The 25,835-nt window shown below is 38.3% G+C and overlaps 1 protein-coding gene across 4 annotated transcripts in view; it reads left to right on the top strand.

The window, feature by feature from the left end:
* The window catches only part of LOC106092843 (death-associated inhibitor of apoptosis 2), an 84,230-nt gene extending 59,063 nt beyond the window's left edge, over positions 1-25,167 (top strand). For all 4 annotated transcript variants that reach the window (XM_059369243.1, XM_059369242.1, XM_059369245.1 and 1 more), the window contains exons 5-6: positions 5,090-5,742; positions 24,955-25,167. In XM_059369243.1, the coding sequence (XP_059225226.1) occupies positions 5,090-5,742; positions 24,955-25,043 (742 nt within the window). In that variant the 3' untranslated portion in view covers positions 25,044-25,167. The remainder of the gene's footprint in view (positions 1-5,089; positions 5,743-24,954) is intronic.
* Positions 25,168-25,835: the final 668 nt, after the last annotated feature.

Genomic DNA, 25,835 nt, shown 5'->3' with positions numbered 1-25,835 from the left:
TCATTTCCATTAATTCACCAACTTCCATATTTCCAACTGGTTTTTTAGACATGTTCCTGTCCTCCGGCGAAGTCTCATTCAGCCTTCTTTTTGTTTGCTGGGAGATGTTTTCTTTACACGGTGTTCGTTGCATAGTAAGTTAGTATTAGTTTAACGGATTTCTTATAGTTGGGACACAAACCAAATTAAGAAATGCAGCCCTTCTTAACTGAGCTTATGATTAGTCCAACTATGTTATATGGACATCGCTCTACGTTTCCAAACAAAGACGACTGTGGAATGCAAGTCGAAGGCGGTACAAATTTCCCTCGTTTCTGTCGTGACGTCGAAGAATCTGATTGCTTGCCGTATACACTGAGTTGGTGTGTCCACTTACTCGTTGATTCACTGCTTGTACCACTCCGTCTGCAATAAACGTTTCGCTGGACATTGGGGCGCTGACTGCATTCGACCACTGCACATACCGTCGTAGTTATCGCATCCACTGCACTATTCCTTGATGCCGTTTGCCGCAGCACTGTTCCCAAATCCAAGAAAATCGGGCGTAGATGTACTCAGAGCGTTTGCCGTCATTTCTCTAATTAATTGTTCCTTTTCGTCTTATTCGTGCAAATATATTCTCTCAATTAGGACAGCGAAATGAAATTCTAAGAAAATATGGCTAGTTTTATCCATTGAGTGAAAGCTTTTAGTCTTTTTGAAAGAATGTATAAAGGCTTGCCATATGCCGTAAAGAAAAGTGAATAAAATTCATGAAAATTATACTTTTTTTACACTTTTCTAAAGTAAGCTAAAAGTAACAGCTGATAACTGACTGTGAAAAAATTTGTCAACGCTGACTATATGAAAAATCCGCAATTACTTTTTGGGCAACCCAATATAATAATTCATATACTATTCATTGTTGTGTTAATTCTGTTGAACTAACTCCAACATGCCGGGCCCCTTGTAGTGTTGCAATTTAAATGTGGCAGGCTCTAGAGATGGCCCATCCAAACTTCGAGCTCTGGGCAACAGGCATAGCTGATGAGTTTTGTATTAACCCGGCTCTTAACACCCGTGGTGCGGAGTTCCATGCTACTTCTCCTATCGGACGCCTCCCCAGGTGGTGGGTTGGAGAAAGCTCATCAGATATGAGGGATACCGCTGAAATAAAATATGCGGGGCGGACCAACAAGTTAGCACAAGCAGGGGTGTCTCGCTTGCACGGATACGAATACGATCACGAATGCGATAATCTACAACCATTCATGGGAATGCAAGGACTTGGCAATACCAAGAACGACAATGGCGACAGGTTGATTGATTTCTGCGCAAGAATCCGGCTGTTTACTGGAGGCACAAAATTCCCCCATTAAAATATACACAAATATACTTGGGAATCACCAGATGGAAACACCCGTACGTACTTTTCAGCAAACTCATTCTAGGTTCGCCGATGGATGTGAAAACTAAACGAGGAGCCAATATCGGTAGTGCCCACATGCTCTTAGTGGCCACTCTACGTCTGCGCAAAGCCGTCGTGAAAAGGACCAACAAAGCACAAAATTTAACCTCTTAAACCTAAAAGACCCCGAAACAGCCCTCGAATACAAGGCAACATTAACGGAGAATAACACCCATACATGGGCCGACATAACAGCAACATGTACGGAGATCATAGGCATTGATCGACGATCCCAAAAACCGTAGATAAGCAACGAAACTTTAGAGGAAATAAAACACCGGAAACATCTACTCAACTCTCTGCTACGGGCAAAATCAAATGTAACTAAAATTGCGGCCAGGACTGAATTTCGCGCCTCCGCCTCGCTGGTCAAGCTCCTAGTTAGCAGAGATAAGCGAATATATTTTAATATACTGGCAGAGCAAGCCGTAAATGCAGCTAATATTGGAAACATGCGTGGCGTCTACGAGTCAGTAAAACAAATGAGCGACAACAATATAAGGCCAACGGCATAATAAAAGAGGAGGACGTATCGGAATTAACAACACCCGAACAGCAAATATAGCGATGGCGCGGTTTCTTCAGCTCCGAAGCATCAGCAACCGACGACGAAAGCTGCGACCATCTTAGTCCCCCTGTGCATCAAAACCCGCACAGGTATGTATATACGGCCCCACCCATCTGCGAAGAAATTAAGGCCGTTCTGGTCTCACTAAAAAACAGCAAATCAGCCGGCCCAGAACTGTTGCGGAATGGGGCATACCCCATAGCTCAAGCGATCACCCCAATAATCAGTGAAGCCTGGGATACAAACGCTGTCTCCATAGATGGGTGACCTCATCCAGTGTAAGAACTGGAGGAGGATTACATTACTAAACGCAGTAAATAAAGTGATGGCAAGTCTTCTGCAGCGTATTTCGCCTGCACTTAACTTCATTTTGATAAAGGAACAGACAGGTTTTCGGCCAGGAAGTTCTTGCGCCGACCACATTAACACTCTGCGCATAATCATTGAACAGTACTATGCAGAACGTAATACACACCTATCCCTTTTATTCATCGACTTCTAGCGTGCTTTTGACACAGTTTCGCGAAGTTCAATGTGGAGCACGCTGTTGAAATAAGGGCATCCCTGAAAAAATTGTGACACTAATTAGGGAGCTGTTTAGGAATGCTGAAATTTCAGTCCGTTTCAATGGAAAGGAGAACCGACCTTTCGGGATCGACAAAGGAGTGAAGCAGGGTTGCATCCTGTCACTGACGTTTTATTTAATCTTGATAGACTCCGTATTAGTGCAACTAATGCCGAGGCACCCTATAGCATATGCTGGGGTATTAACGCCTTACTCGGAGACATCGACTACGCGGATGATATAAGCGAAGGAGGGGACGCGCAAAAAAGAGAAATCCGCTGCATGAAAAGAGAGTTGAAATCAACCATATATCGTGGAATCAATCCATGATTAACGATAGAGATCGATGGGGGAGCTTGTTGATGCCCTATTATCACACTGAACAGTTTTCTATTGGTCATGTTTTATTATAATATATTTAATATACTCCAATTGTAAATAAAGAGCATATATATATAACACCAGTTGTAGTTGTAAATAAAGTGGAAAACTTTACATGACGTTTAGGGCTGTTTGATGGCAAACCGCCCGCATCCTGTTGGATGCTCGGGAAGGTTCGGATTTTGTATGTTGTACATGTCTTCCGAGAGGAGCACTAGTGTCTGGTATGTGCGGTACACAAGTAGTTGAAGCCAAATCCTTTTTGCCTCACTAGCTCCCGTCTTTTAATAACGGACATCCGAAAAAACGCTGGACAAGCATTAAGAAAGTGTCGGTCATGGCAGACTCGACATTTTGTGGTGCATGATACATGACAAGTTAGGCATTGGGTAAGATACACAGCTTGACTAAAGTGTCCCGTTATGTGTACGTATCTCAGCTGCGCGTACACTTGAATGTTTTCTTTGAAAGACGATGGTGACGTTATCTAGACACCATTCTCCAGGTGGAAGGTTATCCTCTTTAATGACTACAAAGTCATTTTCCTCCAGATTTGTTGAGTACCCTTCCATTTGTAACGGCGTTGCAACTTGCAAATATATTCGTTCTTCCAATGCTTTGCGAATTGAATTTAAATGGTTTTAAGACGTTGCCAGCTAGATAAGTTGTCTGAACATTCTTTCGGAACAGAAATCAGATCGGCACCTCTTGGCAGATGACCAGACGTCAGTGGGATCAAATCGGAAGAATCTTCACTCATGGGGGAAAATGGCCGAGAGGTGAGGACGCTCTCTATTCGAAGAAGAAGTGGCGAAAACCTTCGAAAGTAAATTTGGTATGGGAGGCAACTTTTTGTAAATGAGTCTTCATGCTCTTTACAGCTGCCTCCCACAGTCCACCTATATGTGGAGCATGAAGAGGTATAAAGTGTCAGGAAAATCCGTGCAAGTTATACTTCTCACAAACAGATGCTTGAACAGTTTGGAGAAATTGCTTGTTTTCCTGAGCTAGAGATCTACTGGCCCCGATAAAGTTCGTGCCATTGTACGAAAACATTTTGCTGGGAAAACCTCTTCGTCCAACCAATCTATTGAAGGTAGATAAAATGAACGGATCGTGTAGATAGGCATACGAAAATGGCTGCATATAATTTATGCAGTTTTGCGTTACGTATTCGAGACGTTTTCAGTTCAAAAGGTCCCGCAAAGACCACACCAGTGTTAGTGAATGGCAAGGAAAATGTGCATCTTTCCGTGGGAAGCGGTCATGACTTTTAATACGGCTTTTGTAGATTGTATAGGCCTTACTGTTTCTAGTAGAGTGTTTGATAGAATTTTTGAGTCGTATGATATAAAACTCTTGACGAATTGCACGCAACAAAAAAGCTTTTAGCATTTTTCAAAGAATGCATAAAGGTTTGTCATGTGCCGTAAAGGAAAGGGAATAAAATTCATGAAAATTATATTATAATTCGGATACAATTCAATGTTGTGTTAATTTTTGAACTGCCTTCAACAATCGTCTTAATTTTCGGATTACCGTTTCAGATGTTTTTTTTACGCACACCACAAGCACAAGAAATGTGCTTTATTTTCGCGGTGGAAAATTATCCCATTTCTAATATTGCCAAGGATGCCTTTTGAGAAATTAAATCTTGAAATTAACATTGTAATAAAGCCTGGATGTTCAATTAATGACCTCTGAAAGTGGATGGAGTGCGACGATAATGTCACATCCTATAACCAAAGCGAAGAATACGAGACTGATGACATTCCGAAGAATACGACTGATGACAAAGGGATCCTAAAAGACTCACGCAATAGAGGCATGCAGTTTTATTGGATTTTCTTGGTATAAAAAGAATCAATAAAAATACATAAATAATGAAATTTACGAAAAAAACTCTATTCACCGTGTTTTCGATTTTCCGTGCTAAGCTCGGTCCCGACCTAACCGGATAATAGAGGCTTAACTGTAGTATAAAGCGATTTTTAACAGAAAAATGTCCAGTTTTCATTAGATTACACTTAAATTAGCAGCATTTATCATTTTATATCCTAGAACCATAAAAAAATACTTTAAATGATTTGATTTTTTTTCAATTCAATTCTTTTTTACTCAATTTAAGGTATCCAATGTGCCATTTTGTACGCTTGGTAAAAGGCGCTAACTATGTACAAGAAGTCCAGGAATTGACCAGATCCAGCGCATCGCACAGTGCAGACTCTCCCTGCATGACCATAGAAGAGGCAATGCTAACGGCTCCTGTGCGGTTAGCTCTAGAAATGGGTGTAAATGGTGGAATTATTCGAAATGAGACTCTTCGACAACTGAATCAGTCAGGTAAACCTTATGCAAATGTTGATGACCTATTAAAGGCTGTGTTTGACGAAAGGAAAGATATAGAAGAACGAAATAGTGGAGATATAACATTCTCATCCTACGGAAGCGATTGTGCAGGATATATTAACAATCACACTTTCCCAGTTTCAACCGACAATAGTAGTATAACACTGCAGGGCGACAATAGTAGTTCTTCGACTACTAATTGTTCAAGCACTATTGAAAGGAATTCTAGACAACCTGAATCATCATCAGCAAACCCAGCCATACAGCAAAAGCCCTGTAATGTGAACATTGGAACAAACTTGGTTGATGAACCAGTGAAAGAATCTTCTTTATCCCTGGAAGAGGAAAATCGAAAATTGAAAGACGCTCGACTCTGCAAAATATGTTTAGATGAAGAAGTCGCTGTTGTATACCTGCCATGTGGCCATTTAGGTTACTTAACAATTCAATATTATAGTGGTACACTTAAAAGGTTGTGATAATAGCGGTTCTCACAACCCACGTAAAAAGTTGATCTTTTCAGATTAATTACATCTAATTCTAATATAGAAATGGATCAATATATTTTCGATAGCCTCAAGGCAAAAAGATATATTGGCTTTGTATGTTTGGACATGAATATTATTAAGGATTTTAAAGCCAAACTATACTAATATAATACGGTAAATAAACCTGGGTTTCTTTCTCCATATTCTGGTATCTTATAGGTTTCACTTTCTATGTCACGCCTTGAAAAAAATTGTAATTATCATGCAAATAAAGTGTTTCATAAATTTTCGTCATAGGATTTCTTAAATATAACCAAAAAAGTTGTTCGCCACAATGAATTAATTTTGTTTTTTTGTTTACGTGATAATAACAATTGTTTTTAGGGAAAAGTGAAACCTAGAACACAACAAGAATATTTATACTATGTTCAGACCAAAGATGTTTTGATCAAACCACCTGTTTTCCCTTTATAATGCTGTGAAAACGACTTGTTTTTCCTTTACAATTTATAAGGGCAAAACGACAAAAAATTTATAAAATAGACCAATTATACAGATAAGACAAGTGAAAATACATCTTAACAATAGTGTATAATAAAATTTGTGTTGCAGTGATGAAACATGCAGTTTCCAAAACATCTCAACTAGTGGGAACGGTTGAGTTGTTTTTCAAAACGACATTAGCAAAACAAGGCAATGTTTATGTTCACGGAAATGTAACGTAGGTTAGGTTGAAAAGAGGGTGCAGATATTAATCCGCCCCATGCCACTATGGACATACACCTAAGCCAGTAATCGGCTTGTTGTGCGCTCATAAAACTATAAAGTAACCTCTAAAAAGAAAATTTTAAGTTAGGAATTCCGTGCTACTTACAAAATCCGTAATTGTTTTCAATACAACTCCCCTAATTTGGTTCATGTCAGATGTTGTGTCTTTTCACGATCTGGATCCCCCCATAGGATTTTCGCCATCCTATTGACCATTTCGCTGTTCCACAATGTTGCATGCGCATTCGTCGGCTTCCGGTTAGCCAAGTTTATTGACGGCAGTCCTCTGGCCTTCACCGCCAAATCGACTGTCCTTTCATTTCCCCTTACTCCGTTATGGCCCGGCACCCAAACGATACGGATTTTGTCATCCTGCGTTAATCTCCTTCTTACACTGAAAGACTGTTTGTTCTTACACTGCAAGACTGCCCTTATGGTAAAGATGTTCACATTCGACGTCCTCGCGTTAGCACCACACCACTTCACGCATTCCGTAATCGCCCGGATCTCCTCCTGCAGGACCGTATTATGGTCAGGTAGTCTAAAACAGATCTCAGTCCCTGGGTTCTCAATGTAAACCCCCAGGCCCACTCTGTCCCCTAGCTTTGATCCATCCGTGTAACATGATCTTCCAGATGGCAATACTAGGGTTCCATCAATCCAATACTGTGCCTCTGGCAGCAGTGCCTCGCACTCGACTTCAAGATTCATCTCAGGTATCCGATCGGAAACCTCTTCCCTTCCTTCCAGGTTTCCTATCGTCGCCTCGATTAAACCGCGATTGTATGAGCTGCTCCCATCCTCAATCCATTCTCCCATCGGCTTAAGTCTCATAGCCGCAGTGGCTGCCTCACACTTAATCTGTATGTCAATGGGTCGGATATCTAGAATAGTCTCCAGTGCCCTAGTGGGCGTAATCCCCATCGCTCCGCCTATGCCAAGACAACATGTTCTCTGAACCTGTTGTATGGTCCTTATGTTGCGCTTTTTCTTCAAAGCAGTCCACCAAACTACTGAGGCGTAAGTAAGTATTGGTCTAATCACGCTCCTGTAGAGTCAGTTGACTATCCTAGGATTCAGGCCCCATTTCGATCCTACGGCCCGTCTACGTAGTGCCCAACATCTGTGAGCCTTCTCAGTAGGCTCCTGAATGCAACACATCCATTTCAGTTTCCTGTTCAAGATCACACCTAAGTATTTGACCTTGTAAGATATCGAAATCATCTTATTGAGGAAACGTGGTGCGTTCAATTGGTCCACCTTCGTCTTTCTCGTGAACAGGCATATTTCAGTCTTCTCTGGCCTAACATTGCCCAGTCATATGCCATATGCAAGACCCTTTCGGCCCTTCTGCATAGCTCGTTCGGATCCTTAACCCTTAGAAGTATTATAACATCGTCTGGAGGGTTCAAATCCCTCCTCAGTCAGCATCCGTTATAGGTCATTTATGGTGGTCACCCATAGGAGTGGCGATAAAATGCCCCCTGTGTAACGTAAAAAAGCGTAAAAGTCTCAAAAGTGCAAATAAAATAGGACATAATACACATTCTTGTCTTAGAAATTTTATCAGCTAACACAAAAACGTAACATAGAAAAAACTTTTTCTGAATTTAATGTTCCGCTTACGTTCTGCATACGTTCGATAAATTTTGACATTTGTATTCATAAGATAGAAGACAGTACTGCTATTTGATAAGTAATCGTTTGCGCTAACGATTATGCTATGTGCACAATTGTTAAGGAAAAGCGTTATTAGTACAAATTAACTCATACTCACTCATAAGTTTTGCGATTTTCTTTTCCTTTTTTTACGAAAAGCATGCTTTAATTGATTGTGCACCCGTATCCGAAATGTTTTAAGAAAAATTAAGAGAAAAATACTCAAAAGGACATACGTCTTGCACGTCGGCATTACTCCTTGCTCTGTAGGAATTGAGGCGGCTGCATCTGCCGGAACGTAATTGAGCCAGAACTACTCTGGTTTGCTGGAGGAGGTTAATTTCTTCAGGTGCAATGGGAGGCGATCGTTCTTCAAGGACTACATTCACCCGGTAACTATTTACCGCATCTGTTACCGTGTCTGCATGAATGTTGTCTAGACCCGCTTGATATGCCTTGATCTATAGGTTCTCTCTTGTAGCGCTGAACCTCACGCTCTAGATCATGTAGATTTACCTTAAGGCTTCTGGGCGGTGGATATCCACAAGATGATGATTGGATGGTCTCTGCAATAACAGCCCAAAAGGTATTGCTTAGACAGCATGTAGTTATGTCTTCGCACTGGTAGGATCTTTGTCTCCTAATGGAGGTGGTCCACATGAGAGCTGAGGAGACAGCCCGTCGTAGTTCGGAAGGCGGCATTCTGACAGATCTGAATATCATTCCAATGTGTGTAACAACAAGGTTTCTTTGTCTGTTGTCAACAAGGTTTCTTTGTCTGTTGATGCTCGGAGAATGCAAATTCTCCTTCGAGCCTTGGGAGGAGTAATGCCTCAAGCGTCTTTGATACTGGTGAGAGAAGGGATATCGGTTTGTGCGCCTCCCCAAACTCAACTTCTTTCCAGGCTTAAGTAGTGGGATCACGCTGCCCATTTTCCAGACATCGGGAACTATAAGAGTGTTTAAATACAGGTTGAGGACAACTCCAACTCAACTCAACTCCAGGTAAATCCAGATTCTTCACCATCAGTGTAGAGATTCCGTCGGGGCCCAACTCCTTAGATGATTTGGCGCCACGGATGACATTCGTAACTTCGCCCACGGTAAATTTTGATACGGCGAATGTCTCTCTATCCTGCCCTGTCACTGTCGGGATGCACAATAAATTGACGGTTGAGTAACCTGGAGTATCTCTTCGGAACAGCCCTTCACGACCTAGTCGGCTACAAAGAGGGTTCTCTCGCTGTCAAGGAATATACAATGGTACCATTTGTTGAAGGTGCTTTCAATAATGTAAAACCGACGTCAATCATGAAGGAGTTGGATTCATCAACTCTACCGTAAGAAAGTTTGTTAAAAACTTACTTACTAAAAGATGCATTACGGCAGGCTTGGGATCTTCGGATCAAAAAAGATGGGTCAGCGGAGGAACACTTTATGGAAGTGTACTGTCTCCGCTACTTTGGAATACTGCCATTAACAATATTTTATTGTCTCTGGAAGAAAAAGGCGTAAAAGTGGTCGCGAATGCTGATGGCGTGGTAATTGCGGTTAGGGGAAAGTTTCCCAGCACTCTAAGAGAAATAATTCAGGAAGCTCTACGTGTAACAGCGAAGTGGGCTACCGAAAGTGGTCTAGGTATAAATCCGTGCAAGACAGAAGTAGTTCTTTTCAGCAGGAGATACAAGTTATCTACAGTGGAACCTGTGTCCTTGGGAGGAACGAATGTTCCATTTACATAAAGCGCAAAATACCTGGGTGTTTTGCTAGACAAGAAATTGAATTTCAAATTTTGGAAAGGGCAAGAAAGGGCACTGAATTTAAGGCTATATCTTATGCGTCTGGACATTGTGGCTAGACAAATTGCAGCGACCACTGCCGTGAGGTTGGTCATGTGGCGCCTACGGACAACAACAACAACAACTATTCCTGATAGACCCGATTGGAATTACGCTATCCCTGGTAATAGAAGTTACATAAACTTCTATACGGATGGTTCCAAACTAAACGACCAGATGGGCTTTGGGGTGTATTCTAAAGATCTAAAATTGGTTGTATCAAAAAGTTTCCCGACCACTGCAGTGTGTATCAAGCGAAGATCCTTGAAATTATGGAAGTGACGAATGGCCAAGATCTAATGCCATTACGACGATTGGCATAAATACCTTCTTTGAGAACCAGGTAGCTATTAAATCCCTGGAGAACGTATTTTTGAACACAAAAACCGCCTTTGACTGTCGCAGATCTCTCAACGAGATGGCTGAACAGTTCAAAATTCACCTGTTCTGGGTGCCGGGCCACAGAGATATCCCAGGGAATTGTAAAACGGACGAGCTTGCGAGACTAGGAACTACCCTACGCATTCCAGGGATACTGGAATTTGTGGGTATGCATCTAGAGACTTGTAAGCGAAGTTTTCAGGACAGGAATGATAGATGGTCACAAAGAGTGGGCTTTTAGCACTCCAAAACTATGTGGCCTTATCTAGACTTGAAGAGGTTTACCGCTTAGCTTTCATTGGCTAGAACAGATGTATCAGTCATAGTGTCCGTCTAGACAGGTCTCTGTCTAATCGGTAAACATGCTGAAAGACTGAAGGTTGCTAGCAACGACATTTGCAGAAGCAGTAAGGACATCGAAGAAGAAGAGACTATAGAACACCTTCTGTGTGTGTGTGTCCCGCCCTAGCTGTCAGGAGTTCCACTTTAGGTTCTCATTTCTTTGAGAACCTGTCTGATTTAGCAGATGTGAACATTCGTAATTTATTGGGCTTTTAAAAGCGATCTGTATGGTCCAACTGTAGAAACTAAAAGCCATCTTCCTTCTTCTATTCCTGTGGTTTCGCAATGGACGAAAACGTCTAAGTGAGTCTGATGGCAGACTGCAACTTCCTTAACCTAATCTAACCTACCAAAAACGTCGACACTGAGAACGACACTAACCAAGTTCGATACCTTGTTGCAGAAGCTGTCCCCTTCCAATGCATTTGTTTCGGTTGTAAAGTCTAGTATTGACTTCATTCGCGGCGAAAATGCCCTCTAAGTTAAGCCTAATACTGACTTGACTTTCCAGCCGAACAATTGTCAAAACGCATTATAAAAAAAATGTGACGAAGAAAATGCGAACACATTCCGTAAAAGTGTATGCAAAAGTATGAGTAAAAAAGTAGCGACATGTCGCTGCGCCAATGCAAATTTCGCTTCAATTCATTGCCAATGTATTTAAATGGTCACGAAATGGACACCAATCAAATCTGCTTCATCGCTGTTGTCTTTGTTGTTGTTTCACTTTTGTTTGTGTTTTGTCAAAGAAAAGAGTCCGTCGGATTCGCAATAATTTAATAGGCATTTTCGGTGCGAATGAAGTCAGTACTAGGCCTTATTGCGAAATCCTAAGGACTCTTCTTCGGACAGCATTGACGCAGAGTTGATTAGTGCCCATTTCGTGGGCATTTATTTACATTTGCAATAATTTGCAGAGAAATACAGTGGAAATATCGGCTTTAAAGTAAATAAAGCTTTCAAAGATTTTAAATTTTTAACCACAAATAAGTTTTAATTATAAATGAAATAAAAAAGAAAATTTTAGTCATACAAATAAAGGGTGATTTTTTTGAGGTTAGGATTTTCATGCATTAGTATTTGACAGATCACGTGGGATTTCAGACATGGTGTCAAAGAGAAAGTTGCTCAGTATGCTTTGACATTTCATCATGAATAGACTTACTAACGAGCAACGCTTGCAAATCATTGAATTTTATTACCAAAATCAGTGTTCGGTTCGAAATGTGTTCATTCACCGTAACGTTGCGTCCAACAGCATCTTTGAAAAAATACGGTCCAATGATTCCACCAGCGTACAAACCACACCAAACAGTGCATTTTTCGGGATGCATGGGCAGTTCTTGAACGGCTTCTGGTTGCTCTTCACTCCAAATGCGGCAATTTTGCTTATTTACGTAGCCATTCAACCAGAAATGAGCCCCATCGCTGAACAAAATTTGTCAAAATTTGAACACATTTCGAACCGAACACTGATTTTGGTAATAAAATTCAATGATTTGCAAGCGTTGCTCGTTAGTAAGTCTATTCATGATGAAATGTCAAACCATACTGAGCATCTTTCTCTTTGACACCATGTCTGAAATCCCACGTGATCTGTCAAATACTAATGCATGAAAATCCTAACCTCAAAAAAATCACCCTTTATATATATTTTTTTGTATTTTTTATTCGATCCCGCCTTTAGGGACAATACTGGCGAGAAACCCGAAAATAAATCCCTTAACTGATATAATCACGCTGCAGCCTCTTGAAATTAAAAGCTGAAACTTGGTACAGTTTATTTTTTTATTCCAGTTCGATTTTCAGGTTCAGTTCGATTATAGAGGTCCATTTTAGAACTACATCTTTATACTGTCCCCTATATAACCGACCCCGGTTTTGCGTCTTCAGTTCATAAAAAGAAGTTTTTACACAATTTGTTCGAAATTTCCAAATGTGTTATATTAGATCTCCCTTTATTTGAAAATTGTCTAAATCTATATTGAGTGAGTGAGTGAGTGACTGACTGATCATCCCCCAGCCCGAACGGCTAAAGCTAGAATCATGAAATTTTGCAAGAATGTATGTCTTGGGTCATAGGCACGGGATAAGGTTTAGGTACTAAAAAGTATCAAAGAGTACGAAATGGTACATATTTGCCCAGCGCGAACGGAAAGGACTAGAATTATGTTCTTGAGCTCAAATTAAAGAGCGCATCAAAAAGATAAGATTTGGTAAAAAAAAATTGGAAAATCGTACCGGAAGTGGGAGAAATTCTACGTTTAGTACCGCAATTGGTACTTTCTTTGTAAATTGAAATAGAGATCTGAATTTTGGAACTTAGGTAGACTATGGCAACCTAAGTTGGGTACTAAAAAGGTACCAAAATGGTATGAAATTAGTGAACTTTGTACAGATCGGATGGATAGATGTAGCATTTTGAAATTTGACTTAAAGAACATCTGGTGCAAAAGGATAAGGGTTAAAAGAAAAATTAAAAAAAAAGAGTACTGGTAACGGGAGGGAACGTATGTTTAGTACCGCAATTGGTACCATTTGGAACTTTCTTTATAGATGTACCTAAAAGTCTTAAATATGGAATGTAAGTACAAGAAGGAAATATATAATCGGTGAATAAACGATCCATTCAAAATTCGTACATTTTGGTACCAAAAAGTGCAAAATAGTACAAAATAGCTTATCTTCGCTAAATTTTGGGCGACAAGACGATTTTAATTCAAAATCTTGCACTTAGGTACTAAAACATACAAAATGGTTCTTTATGAATTGAGCTACAACGCTCAAAATTCATATACTTATAAACTGAGTGTCTACCTAGGCTTTTTGAAGTCCTACACTAAAAGGGATATCAAAAAATGGGGGTAGCGAAGCGGAATTTATACTGATATTTGAAAAGTCTGGTATGGACATAATATGCATTGCAGAAAGCTGGTTGACCTCTGCCATTCCTGCTGGCTTGGTGATCTACCTGATTATTCTGTTTTTAGATATGATAGGGAAAGTCGTGGAGAGAGTATGGCAATGTATGCAAAGAATACTTTAAGAGCCAGATTTCGGGTAAAATCTAGTTGTGATCAGATCGAACATGCTTTGTTGAAATCATATCGAATTTAAAAAAAATTTAACTGGCTTCATTTATCGACCGAATAATACAATTGATTTACACCAGCTTTATGAAATTTTAGAAAGCGTGACCTTGGGTTATGAAGATGATGTTATTGCAGGTGATTGCGGTCTTAAATGATTGAATGTGCCAAGTCAATTGGAATTTACTATATACGCTGGTTTATGTCGATCAGTAGTTAGGTTTTCTACAGGAAAATATCGTACGAATCTATAATGAGGTAGTGCTCATGAGATATATGAGTACTAGATCAACCTCCAAGCCTTGGTTCAATTCTAAAATTAAGACATTTATAAATAACAGGGATCAGGCGTACTACAGATGGAAGCGTTTGAAGACTCCGGAGCTTTATGAGAAATTTCGCTCGGAAAGAAAGAGAGTTGTTAAATATATAAATGCTGCGAAAACTTAATACTTCTCCAGCAATTTTAGTTCCGCGATAGACTCCAAAAGTAAATGGAAAGTAATAAAAAATATCGGAATTGGAAAATCGATGTCTGTCAATAACTGTCAGGGCGATATAGATAAATTAAACGATACTTTTGTCAACACACTAGATCTACGAACTGATAATTCCTTGTATGGTTTTGAGAATGGACAAGGGGAAGACATTGGTAATAGATTTGAGTTCAGATGTGTTACACCTGATGAAGTACTAAATAGTTTTTCACTTGTAAGACCTAATGCAATCGGCCTTGATGATATTGACCCTAAGTTTTTAAAGATTGTGCTACCTAATCTTCTACCTCATTTCACACACCACTTCAATTCTATTCTGACCTCAAGCATATATCATACCGTATGGAAATACTCCAAAATTATACCAATTCCAAAATCGAAAAATGAATTTCGTCCCACTTCAGTTCTGTCATATATCTCAAAAGTTTTCGAAAAGAATCTACATTGACTAATGTTTGCATACCTTCACAGTGAGTGTTTGTTGACTGATAGGCAAGCAGGATTTCGCGCTGATCATAGCTGTATAAGCGCATTGTTTGAGGTTTCTGAAACAATAAGAAATGAAATGTCATCAATGGCATTTCTTATTGATGAGTTTAGTCTTCTTGTGCTGCGTGATCATTCTAAAGCATTTGATACTATTGATCATCTAAATCTTCGCATGAAATTACGGAATTTTGTTTGGTTCACTCTACATCGGCCAACCTTATCGTATCTTATCTCAGTACCCGTTTTCAATTCGTTGGCGTAGGCAACACGAGATCTACGCCCTGGCTAGTGGCTAAAGGAGTTCCACAAGGTTCGATAATCGGACCGTTACTGTTTTCGTTATGCACAAATGATCTTCCACTTCCATTCATAAGGTTAGTGAATGCATTACGAAACTAAATGAAGACCTTTCCCAAGTGTATAAGTGGGCTACGGCGAATGAACTTCTTTTAAATCCCCAGAAGTCTAAATGCCTTGTAATCCATAAAAATAAGCACTTCTCCATATAAGATCCGGATATAGGAATTGATAATCGGAATTATGCCTCTGGACATTGTGGCTAGACAAATTGCAGCGACCACTGCCGTGAGGTTGGTCATGTGGCGCCTACGGACAACAACAACAACAACTATTCCTGATAGACCCGATTGGAATTACGCTATCCCTGGTAATAGAAGTTACATAAACTTCTATACGGATGGTTCCAAACTAAACGACCAGATGGGCTTTGGGGTGTATTCTAAAGATCTAAAATTGGTTGTATCAAAAAGTTTCCCGACCACTGCAGTGTGTATCAAGCGAAGATCCTTGAAATTATGGAAGTGACGAATGGCCAAGATCTAATGCCATTACGACGATTGGCATAAATACCTTCTTTGAGAACCAGGTAGCTATTAAATCCCTGGAGAACGTATTTTTGAACACAAAAACCGCCTTTGACTGTCGCAGATCTCTCAACGAGATGGCTGAACAGTTCAAAATTCACCTGTTCTGGGTGCCGGGCCACAGAGATATCCCAGGGAATTGTAAAACGGACGAGCTTGCGAGACTAGGAACTACCCTACGCATTCCAGGGATACTGGAATTTGTGGGTATGCATCTAGAGACTTGTAAGCGAAGTTTTCAGGACAGGAATGATAGATGGTCACAAAGAGTGGGCTTTTAGCACTCCAAAACTATGTGGCCTTATCTAGACTTGAAGAGGTTTACCGCTTAGCTTTCATTGGCTAGAACAGATGTATCAGTCATAGTGTCCGTCTAGACAGGTCTCTGTCTAATCGGTAAACATGCTGAAAGACTGAAGGTTGCTAGCAACGACATTTGCAGAAGCAGTAAGGACATCGAAGAAGAAGAGACTATAGAACACCTTCTGTGTGTGTGTGTCCCGCCCTAGCTGTCAGGAGTTCCACTTTAGGTTCTCATTTCTTTGAGAACCTGTCTGATTTAGCAGATGTGAACATTCGTAATTTATTGGGCTTTTAAAAGCGATCTGTATGGTCCAACTGTAGAAACTAAAAGCCATCTTCCTTCTTCTATTCCTGTGGTTTCGCAATGGACGAAAACGTCTAAGTGAGTCTGATGGCAGACTGCAACTTCCTAACCTAATCTAAGCCTAACCAAAAACGTCGACACTGAGAACGACACTAACCAAGTTCGATACCTTGTTGCAGAAGCTGTCCCCTTCCAATGCATTTGTTTCGGTTGTAAAGTCTAGTATTGACTTCATTCGCGGCGAAAATGCCCTCTAAGTTAAGCCTAATACTGACTTGACTTTCCAGCCGAACAATTGTCAAAACGCATTATAAAAAAAATGTGACGAAGAAAATGCGAACACATTCCGTAAAAGTGTATGCAAAAGTATGAGTAAAAAAGTAGCGACATGTCGCTGCGCCAATGCAAATTTCGCTTCAATTCATTGCCAATGTATTTAAATGGTCACGAAATGGACACCAATCAAATCTGCTTCATCGCTGTTGTCTTTGTTGTTGTTTCACTTTTGTTTGTGTTTTGTCAAAGAAAAGAGTCCGTCGGATTCGCAATAATTTAATAGGCATTTTCGGTGCGAATGAAGTCAGTACTAGGCCTTATTGCGAAATCCTAAGGACTCTTCTTCGGACAGCATTGACGCAGAGTTGATTAGTGCCCATTTCGTGGGCATTTATTTACATTTGCAATAATTTGCAGAGAAATACAGTGGAAATATCGGCTTTAAAGTAAATAAAGCTTTCAAAGATTTTAAATTTTTAACCACAAATAAGTTTTAATTATAAATGAAATAAAAAAGAAAATTTTAGTCATACAAATAAAGGGTGATTTTTTTGAGGTTAGGATTTTCATGCATTAGTATTTGACAGATCACGTGGGATTTCAGACATGGTGTCAAAGAGAAAGTTGCTCAGTATGCTTTGACATTTCATCATGAATAGACTTACTAACGAGCAACGCTTGCAAATCATTGAATTTTATTACCAAAATCAGTGTTCGGTTCGAAATGTGTTCATTCACCGTAACGTTGCGTCCAACAGCATCTTTGAAAAAATACGGTCCAATGATTCCACCAGCGTACAAACCACACCAAACAGTGCATTTTTCGGGATGCATGGGTAGTTCTTGAACGGCTTCTGGTTGCTCTTCACTCCAAATGCGGCAATTTTGCTTATTTACGTAGCCATTCAACCAGAAATGAGCCCCATCGCTGAACAAAATTTGTCAAAATTTGAACACATTTCGAACCGAACACTGATTTTGGTAATAAAATTCAATGATTTGCAAGCGTTGCTCGTTAGTAAGTCTATTCATGATGAAATGTCAAACCATACTGAGCATCTTTCTCTTTGACACCATGTCTGAAATCCCACGTGATCTGTCAAATACTAATGCATGAAAATCCTAACCTCAAAAAAATCACCCTTTATATATATATTTTTTTGTATTTTTTATTCGATCCCGCCTTTAGGGACAATACTGGCGAGAAACCCGAAAATAAATCCCTTAACTGATATAATCACGCTGCAGCCTCTTGAAATTAAAAGCTGAAACTTGGTACAGTTTATTTTTTTTATTCCAGTTCGATTTTCAGGTTCAGTTCGATTATAGAGGTCCATTTTAGAACTACATCTTTATACTGTCCCCTATATAACCGACCCCGGTTTTGCGTCTTCAGTTCATAAAAAGAAGTTTTTACACAATTTGTTCGAAATTTCCAAATGTGTTATATTAGATCTCCCTTTATTTGAAAATTGTCTAAATCTATATTGAGTGAGTGAGTGAGTGACTGACTGATCATCCCCCAGCCCGAACGGCTAAAGCTAGAATCATGAAATTTTGCAAGAATGTATGTCTTGGGTCATAGGCACGGGATAAGGTTTAGGTACTAAAAAGTATCAAAGAGTACGAAATGGTACATATTTGCCCAGCGCGAACGGAAAGGACTAGAATTATGTTCTTGAGCTCAAATTAAAGAGCGCATCAAAAAGATAAGATTTGGTAAAAAAAAATTGGAAAATCGTACCGGAAGTGGGAGAAATTCTACGTTTAGTACCGCAATTGGTACTTTCTTTGTAAATTGAAATAGAGATCTGAATTTTGGAACTTAGGTAGACTATGGCAACCTAAGTTGGGTACTAAAAAGGTACCAAAATGGTATGAAATTAGTGAACTTTGTACAGATCGGATGGATAGATGTAGCATTTTGAAATTTGACTTAAAGAACATCTGGTGCAAAAGGATAAGGGTTAAAAGAAAAATTAAAAAAAAAGAGTACTGGTAACGGGAGGGAACGTATGTTTAGTACCGCAATTGGTACCATTTGGAACTTTCTTTATAGATGTACCTAAAAGTCTTAAATATGGAATGTAAGTACAAGAAGGAAATATATAATCGGTGAATAAACGATCCATTCAAAATTCGTACATTTTGGTACCAAAAAGTGCAAAATAGTACAAAATAGCTTATCTTCGCTAAATTTTGGGCGACAAGACGATTTTAATTCAAAATCTTGCACTTAGGTACTAAAACATACAAAATGGTTCTTTATGAATTGAGCTACAACGCTCAAAATTCATATACTTATAAACTGAGTGTCTACCTAGGCTTTTTGAAGTCCTACACTAAAAGGGATATCAAAAAATGGGGGTAGCGAAGCGGAATTTATACTGATATTTGAAAAGTCTGGTATGGACATAATATGCATTGCAGAAAGCTGGTTGACCTCTGCCATTCCTGCTGGCTTGGTGATCTACCTGATTATTCTGTTTTTAGATATGATAGGGAAAGTCGTGGAGAGAGTATGGCAATGTATGCAAAGAATACTTTAAGAGCCAGATTTCGGGTAAAATCTAGTTGGGTGATCAGATCGAACATGCTTTTGTTGAAATCATATCGAATTTAAAAAAAATTTAACTGGCTTCATTTATCGACCGAATAATACAATTGATTTACACCAGCTTTATGAAATTTTAGAAAGCGTGACCTTGGGTTATGAAGATGATGTTATTGCAGGTGATTGCGGTCTTAAATGATTGAATGTGCCAAGTCAATTGGAATTTACTATATACGCTGGTTTATGTCGATCAGTAGTTAGGTTTTCTACAGGAAAATATCGTACGAATCTATAATGAGGTAGTGCTCATGAGATATATGAGTACTAGATCAAACTCTAGGATTCACTGAATAAGGTTAAGCCAAGCGATCAGCCGATATACTTTTTTTTAATATTTGGCAGTACTTGGCATTGAGGATGTCAACTTGTTCTCTTTTTACATTCATTCTTTGTTTACGTTTTCTCCTATATGATGACATTTTCAATCGTCAGATTTGACATCCTTAATGATGTTTATGGGGCCTATCCACTTTGTGTTTTTGCATGTGACCTAACCTTCTATTAGTGAATCCTGATCAACCTCCAAGCCTTGGTTCAATTCTAAAATTAAGACATTTATAAATAACAGGGATCAGGCGTACTACAGATGGAAGCGTTTGAAGACTCCGGAGCTTTATGAGAAATTTCGCTCGGAAAGAAAGAGAGTTGTTAAATATATAAATGCTGCGAAAACTTAATACTTCTCCAGCAATTTTAGTTCCGCGATAGACTCCAAAAGTAAATGGAAAGTAATAAAAAATATCGGAATTGGAAAATCGATGTCTGTCAATAACTGTCAGGGCGATATAGATAAATTAAACGATACTTTTGTCAACACACTAGATCTACGAACTGATAATTCCTTGTATGGTTTTGAGAATGGACAAGGGGAAGACATTGGTAATAGATTTGAGTTCAGATGTGTTACACCTGATGAAGTACTAAATAGTTTTTCACTTGTAAGACCTAATGCAATCGGCCTTGATGATATTGACCCTAAGTTTTTAAAGATTGTGCTACCTAATCTTCTACCTCATTTCACACACCACTTCAATTCTATTCTGACCTCAAGCATATATCATACCGTATGGAAATACTCCAAAATTATACCAATTCCAAAATCGAAAAATGAATTTCGTCCCACTTCAGTTCTGTCATATATCTCAAAAGTTTTCGAAAAGAATCTACATTGACTAATGTTTGCATACCTTCACAGTGAGTGTTTGTTGACTGATAGGCAAGCAGGATTTCGCGCTGATCATAGCTGTATAAGCGCATTGTTTGAGGTTTCTGAAACAATAAGAAATGAAATGTCATCAATGGCATTTCTTATTGATGAGTTTAGTCTTCTTGTGCTGCGTGATCATTCTAAAGCATTTGATACTATTGATCATCTAAATCTTCGCATGAAATTACGGAATTTTGTTTGGTTCACTCTACATTGGCCAACCTTATCGTATCTTATCTCAGTACCCGTTTTCAATTCGTTGGCGTAGGCAACACGAGATCTACGCCCTGGCTAGTGGCTAAAGGAGTTCCACAAGGTTCGATAATCGGACCGTTACTGTTTTCGTTATGCACAAATGATCTTCCACTTCCATTCATAAGGTTAGTGAATGCATTACGAAACTAAATGAAGACCTTTCCCAAGTGTATAAGTGGGCTACGGCGAATGAACTTCTTTTAAATCCCCAGAAGTCTAAATGCCTTGTAATCCATAAAAATAAGCACTTCTCCATATAAGATCCGGATATAGGAATTGATAATCGGAATATTGACATTGTTTCTAGCGCGAGGAACTTAGGTGTTGTGTTTAACAAGACATTATGTAGGTCCGATCGTGTGATTATCATTGTCGGTCAAACATATGCGAAGCTGCGTGCACTATGGGCCACACACTCTTTCACTCTAATTCAAATCCGAGCCCTTCGCTAAGTGCTACTCATCAAGCCATAGAAAATTAAACATGTCGTTTAACAACATTATGCGCTATGTCTATGGACTGAGGAGAACTCAGCATGTTCCTCATCTTGGAAATGGTCTTTAAGTGGTTGGTTTTTATACTCTTCTCCTAATTATTGTAAAACGAAAACCCAAAAACCCTTCGAAAGAATAAAATTTGCTGGATCCAGAAGAGGGAGAAAGATATTTGCCTTTTAAACTACGGAGCCTGATATCTGAGTGGCAGTTTTATATTAACCCCATACGTCTTTGGAATACTCTACCACATGAAATACAAATCACCAGCAATGTGTTTACTTTAAAAAAAGAAACTTCTCACTTTCTCTATAATTAAATAACTTGTCAATTTCTTTGAATTTTTTTAGTGCATTCCTTTCCTTTTTAAATTTTGTTTCTAATTTCTTTATTATACTATTTTACTTAACTTTTTTGTTTTTAAAATTATAATTATTTAAATAATTTAAACTAAATTATACACACATGTAAACTAGTTAATTCGGATAATTCATGGCATAATTTGCCCTGTACTGTAATTATAAAATTTTTGTCTTGTTGTGCGGGCATTCAGTAAATTGAAAATTTTCAGCCGATTTCGCTAAAATTTGAATCAATGCGTTGTAGCGAGAGGGAGAGGGGTATGATCCCCTTTACATTCGCGTTGAATATAATCCATATCGGGCCATATTTGCTACATAAATTGCTTATTCTTTAGTATTGTACTATTGATCTTTCTATTGTACATACTTTACCAAGGCGGTCCGCACCGAATCGTAATTGAATATAGCTATTATATATACCGATCTCCACATGAGAAATATATCTTTGATTGTGAGTATCTAATTTTTGGCTTGGGCGTGCTTATGACATTTTTTCTGCAGATAGTGTACTCCGCGTAAACCAGGGAACTCCAGTGAACCACTTTTCGGACGTCAGACATTTCTGTACAAATTCTGAACTCTTCCGACAAGATCTTACCGAAATCGTTTCGAATTTTGTTTGTTTTTCTGAGGGGTTTTATTTTCCGACAGTTCTGTTTCTGAACGTCTAGGTAAACAAAATACAAGCATATCAAAAATATCCCTTTTAATGTAGAGAAATCGGTGAAAATGTCCCTCAGACAAGTCGGACAGAAATAGGTACGAAGATTGTTTAGACGTGTCGCACATCCGACATTTGGTTTGCTGGGTAGTAACATACTCAAAATCAGATTTGCACCAAACACTGATTTCAACATATAGTGTCCTAGGTTTTTTTTATGGTCGTCTAACCGTTTCTACCTGGAAATGAATTTACCTTGCTAGGTGGCCTACGTTTGTGTTTCAACTAATGTACTATCACATTATATGTGCTTGTCAACCTTGCATTTGTTAAAGTTGCACACATAATGGGATACGAATGAAAGTAATGTCCTGTGTTTATTTAGGACAATTTAGGTATTGATTTGGGCTCATGATTCGTTTTTGTGGCAAGCGAGTTGTTTTGCTCTTATAAATTGTAAAGGAAAAACGAGCTGTTTTTTCAGAGCTTTATAAAGGGACAACGGGTCGCTTGCTCAAAACAGCTTTGGTCTGAACATAGTATAACATGAAAATCATTTGTCAAAATAGCACATGTAATTTTCTCGATTAAGTTGGTATCACACTTTATGAGAATCACTTTTCAAAATGGCACATGCCATTTTTTCTATTAGAGCGTACTCTATTCCTTCTGACAAAAACATAAAGAAATCAGCTGTTTTTGTTGTCAATGTAATGAAAGCACCCCAAATTAAATAGTTTTCACAACTCTAAGATTTAACCAGCTTTCTCACAACTTTAACAATTTGTTCGCATAAAAATATCAGCTTGTGCTCACATTATTAGGCCATGTCATACGAAAATAATATACAAGTGTGATAGCAAAAATGACATGATGAATTGCTAAAGTGACATGCCATTAGACATGCACATATAGTGTGATAGCACCTTTAGCACATCATAGCGTAGCACAACGATGGCAACCCGTGACAACATTCAGGCATTATTTAGTTTATGGATAGATGGACAACAACACACAACCGGGCATAGGAAAAACGAACAGCAGCACATGGATATTGTAAGCAACTCGTGTGCTTTCATACGGTCTACGCATTGTTGTTATTCTGCACCTGGTTGATTGGTCGGAATTTACAAACACAATTTATTATTACAACTGTGTTAGTGTGCCCATTACTGATTTAGTTCGGCTTGTGCAGTCCCATGGTGCAATTAAAAAGTAGACTAGGAAAATTTATACAAGGTAGAACCATTAGCGCAACAACAACGAAATCAACTATACAACCCTGCGGAGTTGATGGTGCAAATTCGCACTAGCCTGTCAAATTTCTGCACACTTTTTCGTTGACATTCTAGTTTTTATTTGCATTATCAGGTGTAGCAGCCACATCATCAAAAGATTTATGGTTATAAACCAATTAAAATGTGAAAAAAGGAACAAAATGTGACAAAATTTTAAAATCCATACAAAGCATTTGAAGTTCTAGTGGGATTTCGAAACAAGTCTGGAATTGCAAAATTCCAGCAGTTGGGCTAGTGATGTTACCTTGTATAAATTTGCCTAAGAAGTAGCGTCATTAGTACAACAACAAAAATCGAATTTTCCAACTCCAGTTGTATCCTAATCACACCTAATATGGTTGAAAAGTCTTCTAACCTATCTTTGGCTTTCCTTTTCCATTCGCAATCTCCGATCATTGAGCTCGTCTCGAAAGAGAAACAAACAAAAATTGTAATATAAATAATTTTTTTTTTTAGATTTTGTAGGTTTTAAAACAATAATTTAAAATTTTATGATTTTTCCACCTAATAATTGGTACTATATTAGTTTTTAGCGAAATTATTTCATGGTTAATTTTTTTAGATAATAGATTTTAAAGCAAAAAAAATTGCTTTCATTCATTCAGTAGGACATTCTCTTATAATTAATGAAGCAGTTTTGATAAAAGTATTATGTTAACATTGAGATTTTTGCAGCGTTCGGAAAAGACATCGCGAAAAACATGTGTGAAAATCGAAAGTAATACGAGCCCTTAAATAATAAATTTTAAAGCAAAATTGGGTTCATTCAGTAGGACTTTCCTCATTATTTTGGGTAACATTTTAATAATTATCATAATTTTAATTTATTGTCATGCTATTTTTATAGTGCTTCAAAAAAAAACAAAGAATCGCGAAAAAAAATTACTGTCGACGCGAAAAGCGAACATAATCCCCCTTGTTCCGACTGGCGATGGCGTAGTCGAATTTCGAAATTTTTACGAAATGGTATTATGGCTGTCTAAGACGAAAACTCGTTTACATTTTTGTTTCACATAAGTCGAATTCGACAATCAAATTTGAGGAAAACGGTCGATATATAAGTTAATTGCATTATAAAATACATCACGCCTGTTTAACAAAACAGTATGGAACGTACATTTATATTATTTGTTTTTTTATTTACCACAATATTTTTTCTATCGTCGAAGGTGAATAAGTTACAGAATACCACGAAATGTGAAATTCGCCTTCGACAACGACTGCTGACGATTTTCGCCTTCGACAAAGAGAATAAGGCCGAGTACTTGCCCTTAGACATGAGTTTAATAGATATATCAATATGGAGTTGACATTTCGAGTTCCGTCGAAGTAAATAAAAAATATTCAATGCGCAAATCACAAAACGCAACCTTATAAGTGTACCCTGTGATATTATAACAAATGCTTATTTACTAATTATTCTCTTTATTTTTAGTTACTTGTGTTCAGTGTGCACCTGGAGTTGTCCAATGTCCAATGTGTCGCACTACCATTAAAGGTTTTGTGCGGACATTTCTTTCCTAGAATAATTTTTGTTAAAAAGAAATTCTAATAGTATTTCTCTTTGAAACTTTTGAATAAATATGTATGTTTAATGTAAAAAAATGGAGCTTGTTTTAGATAATAAAATTCTCTTGTTGAAATCGTATATCCACAATATTTATTAATTCCTTGAGGAAGGATATTTCGACATCTCGTGATAGGAAATTTTTTCCTAAATAGTTTTTGCATTTGAGTTTTGCTATAGTGGTCCTGTTTTATTTAAGTACTATACAGTGTAGTTCAATGCAGGGGAAGTTGTATGGAAATGACGTCTATCCTGTACAACGAAGTTCTGGATAAATTACCAGTACAGGTTTAAGCCCAGTACTAAGTTCATACACCGAAAACTCACGCAAGGGCACACAATAAAAGCAACTATTGGGTTGTCCAAAAAGGAATTGCGGATTTTTTAAAATAAAGTAAATGCATTTTTAGTAAAACTTAGAATGAACTTTAATCAAATATATTTTTTTACACTTTTTTTCTAAAGCAACCTAAAAGTAACAGCTGATAACTGACAGAAGAAAGAATGCAATTACAGTTGTTTGTAATTACAGATGTTTGTGACTCAGTTCGTGACAAATTAATTACATTTGGAATTAATTGACGTCGCTATATGTCGCTAATATTTTGATCAAACTCGGTATTAGGTTCGGGGATGATAATTTTGATACTTTTTAAACATAAAAAATACCACGCTACAACCGCAAGTATTTTTGGTACTTTTTCGCGATAAGCCAATTTTCATTATATATATATTCGAAGACTCAAAAT

Source organism: Stomoxys calcitrans, chromosome 5 (genome assembly GCF_963082655.1).
Source record: "Stomoxys calcitrans chromosome 5, idStoCalc2.1, whole genome shotgun sequence".
In the NCBI taxonomy this organism is placed as follows: Eukaryota; Metazoa; Arthropoda; class Insecta; order Diptera; family Muscidae; genus Stomoxys; species Stomoxys calcitrans.
The sequence above is the reverse complement of the archived record's forward strand: the minus strand, read 5'-3'. Positions and strand labels throughout refer to the sequence as shown.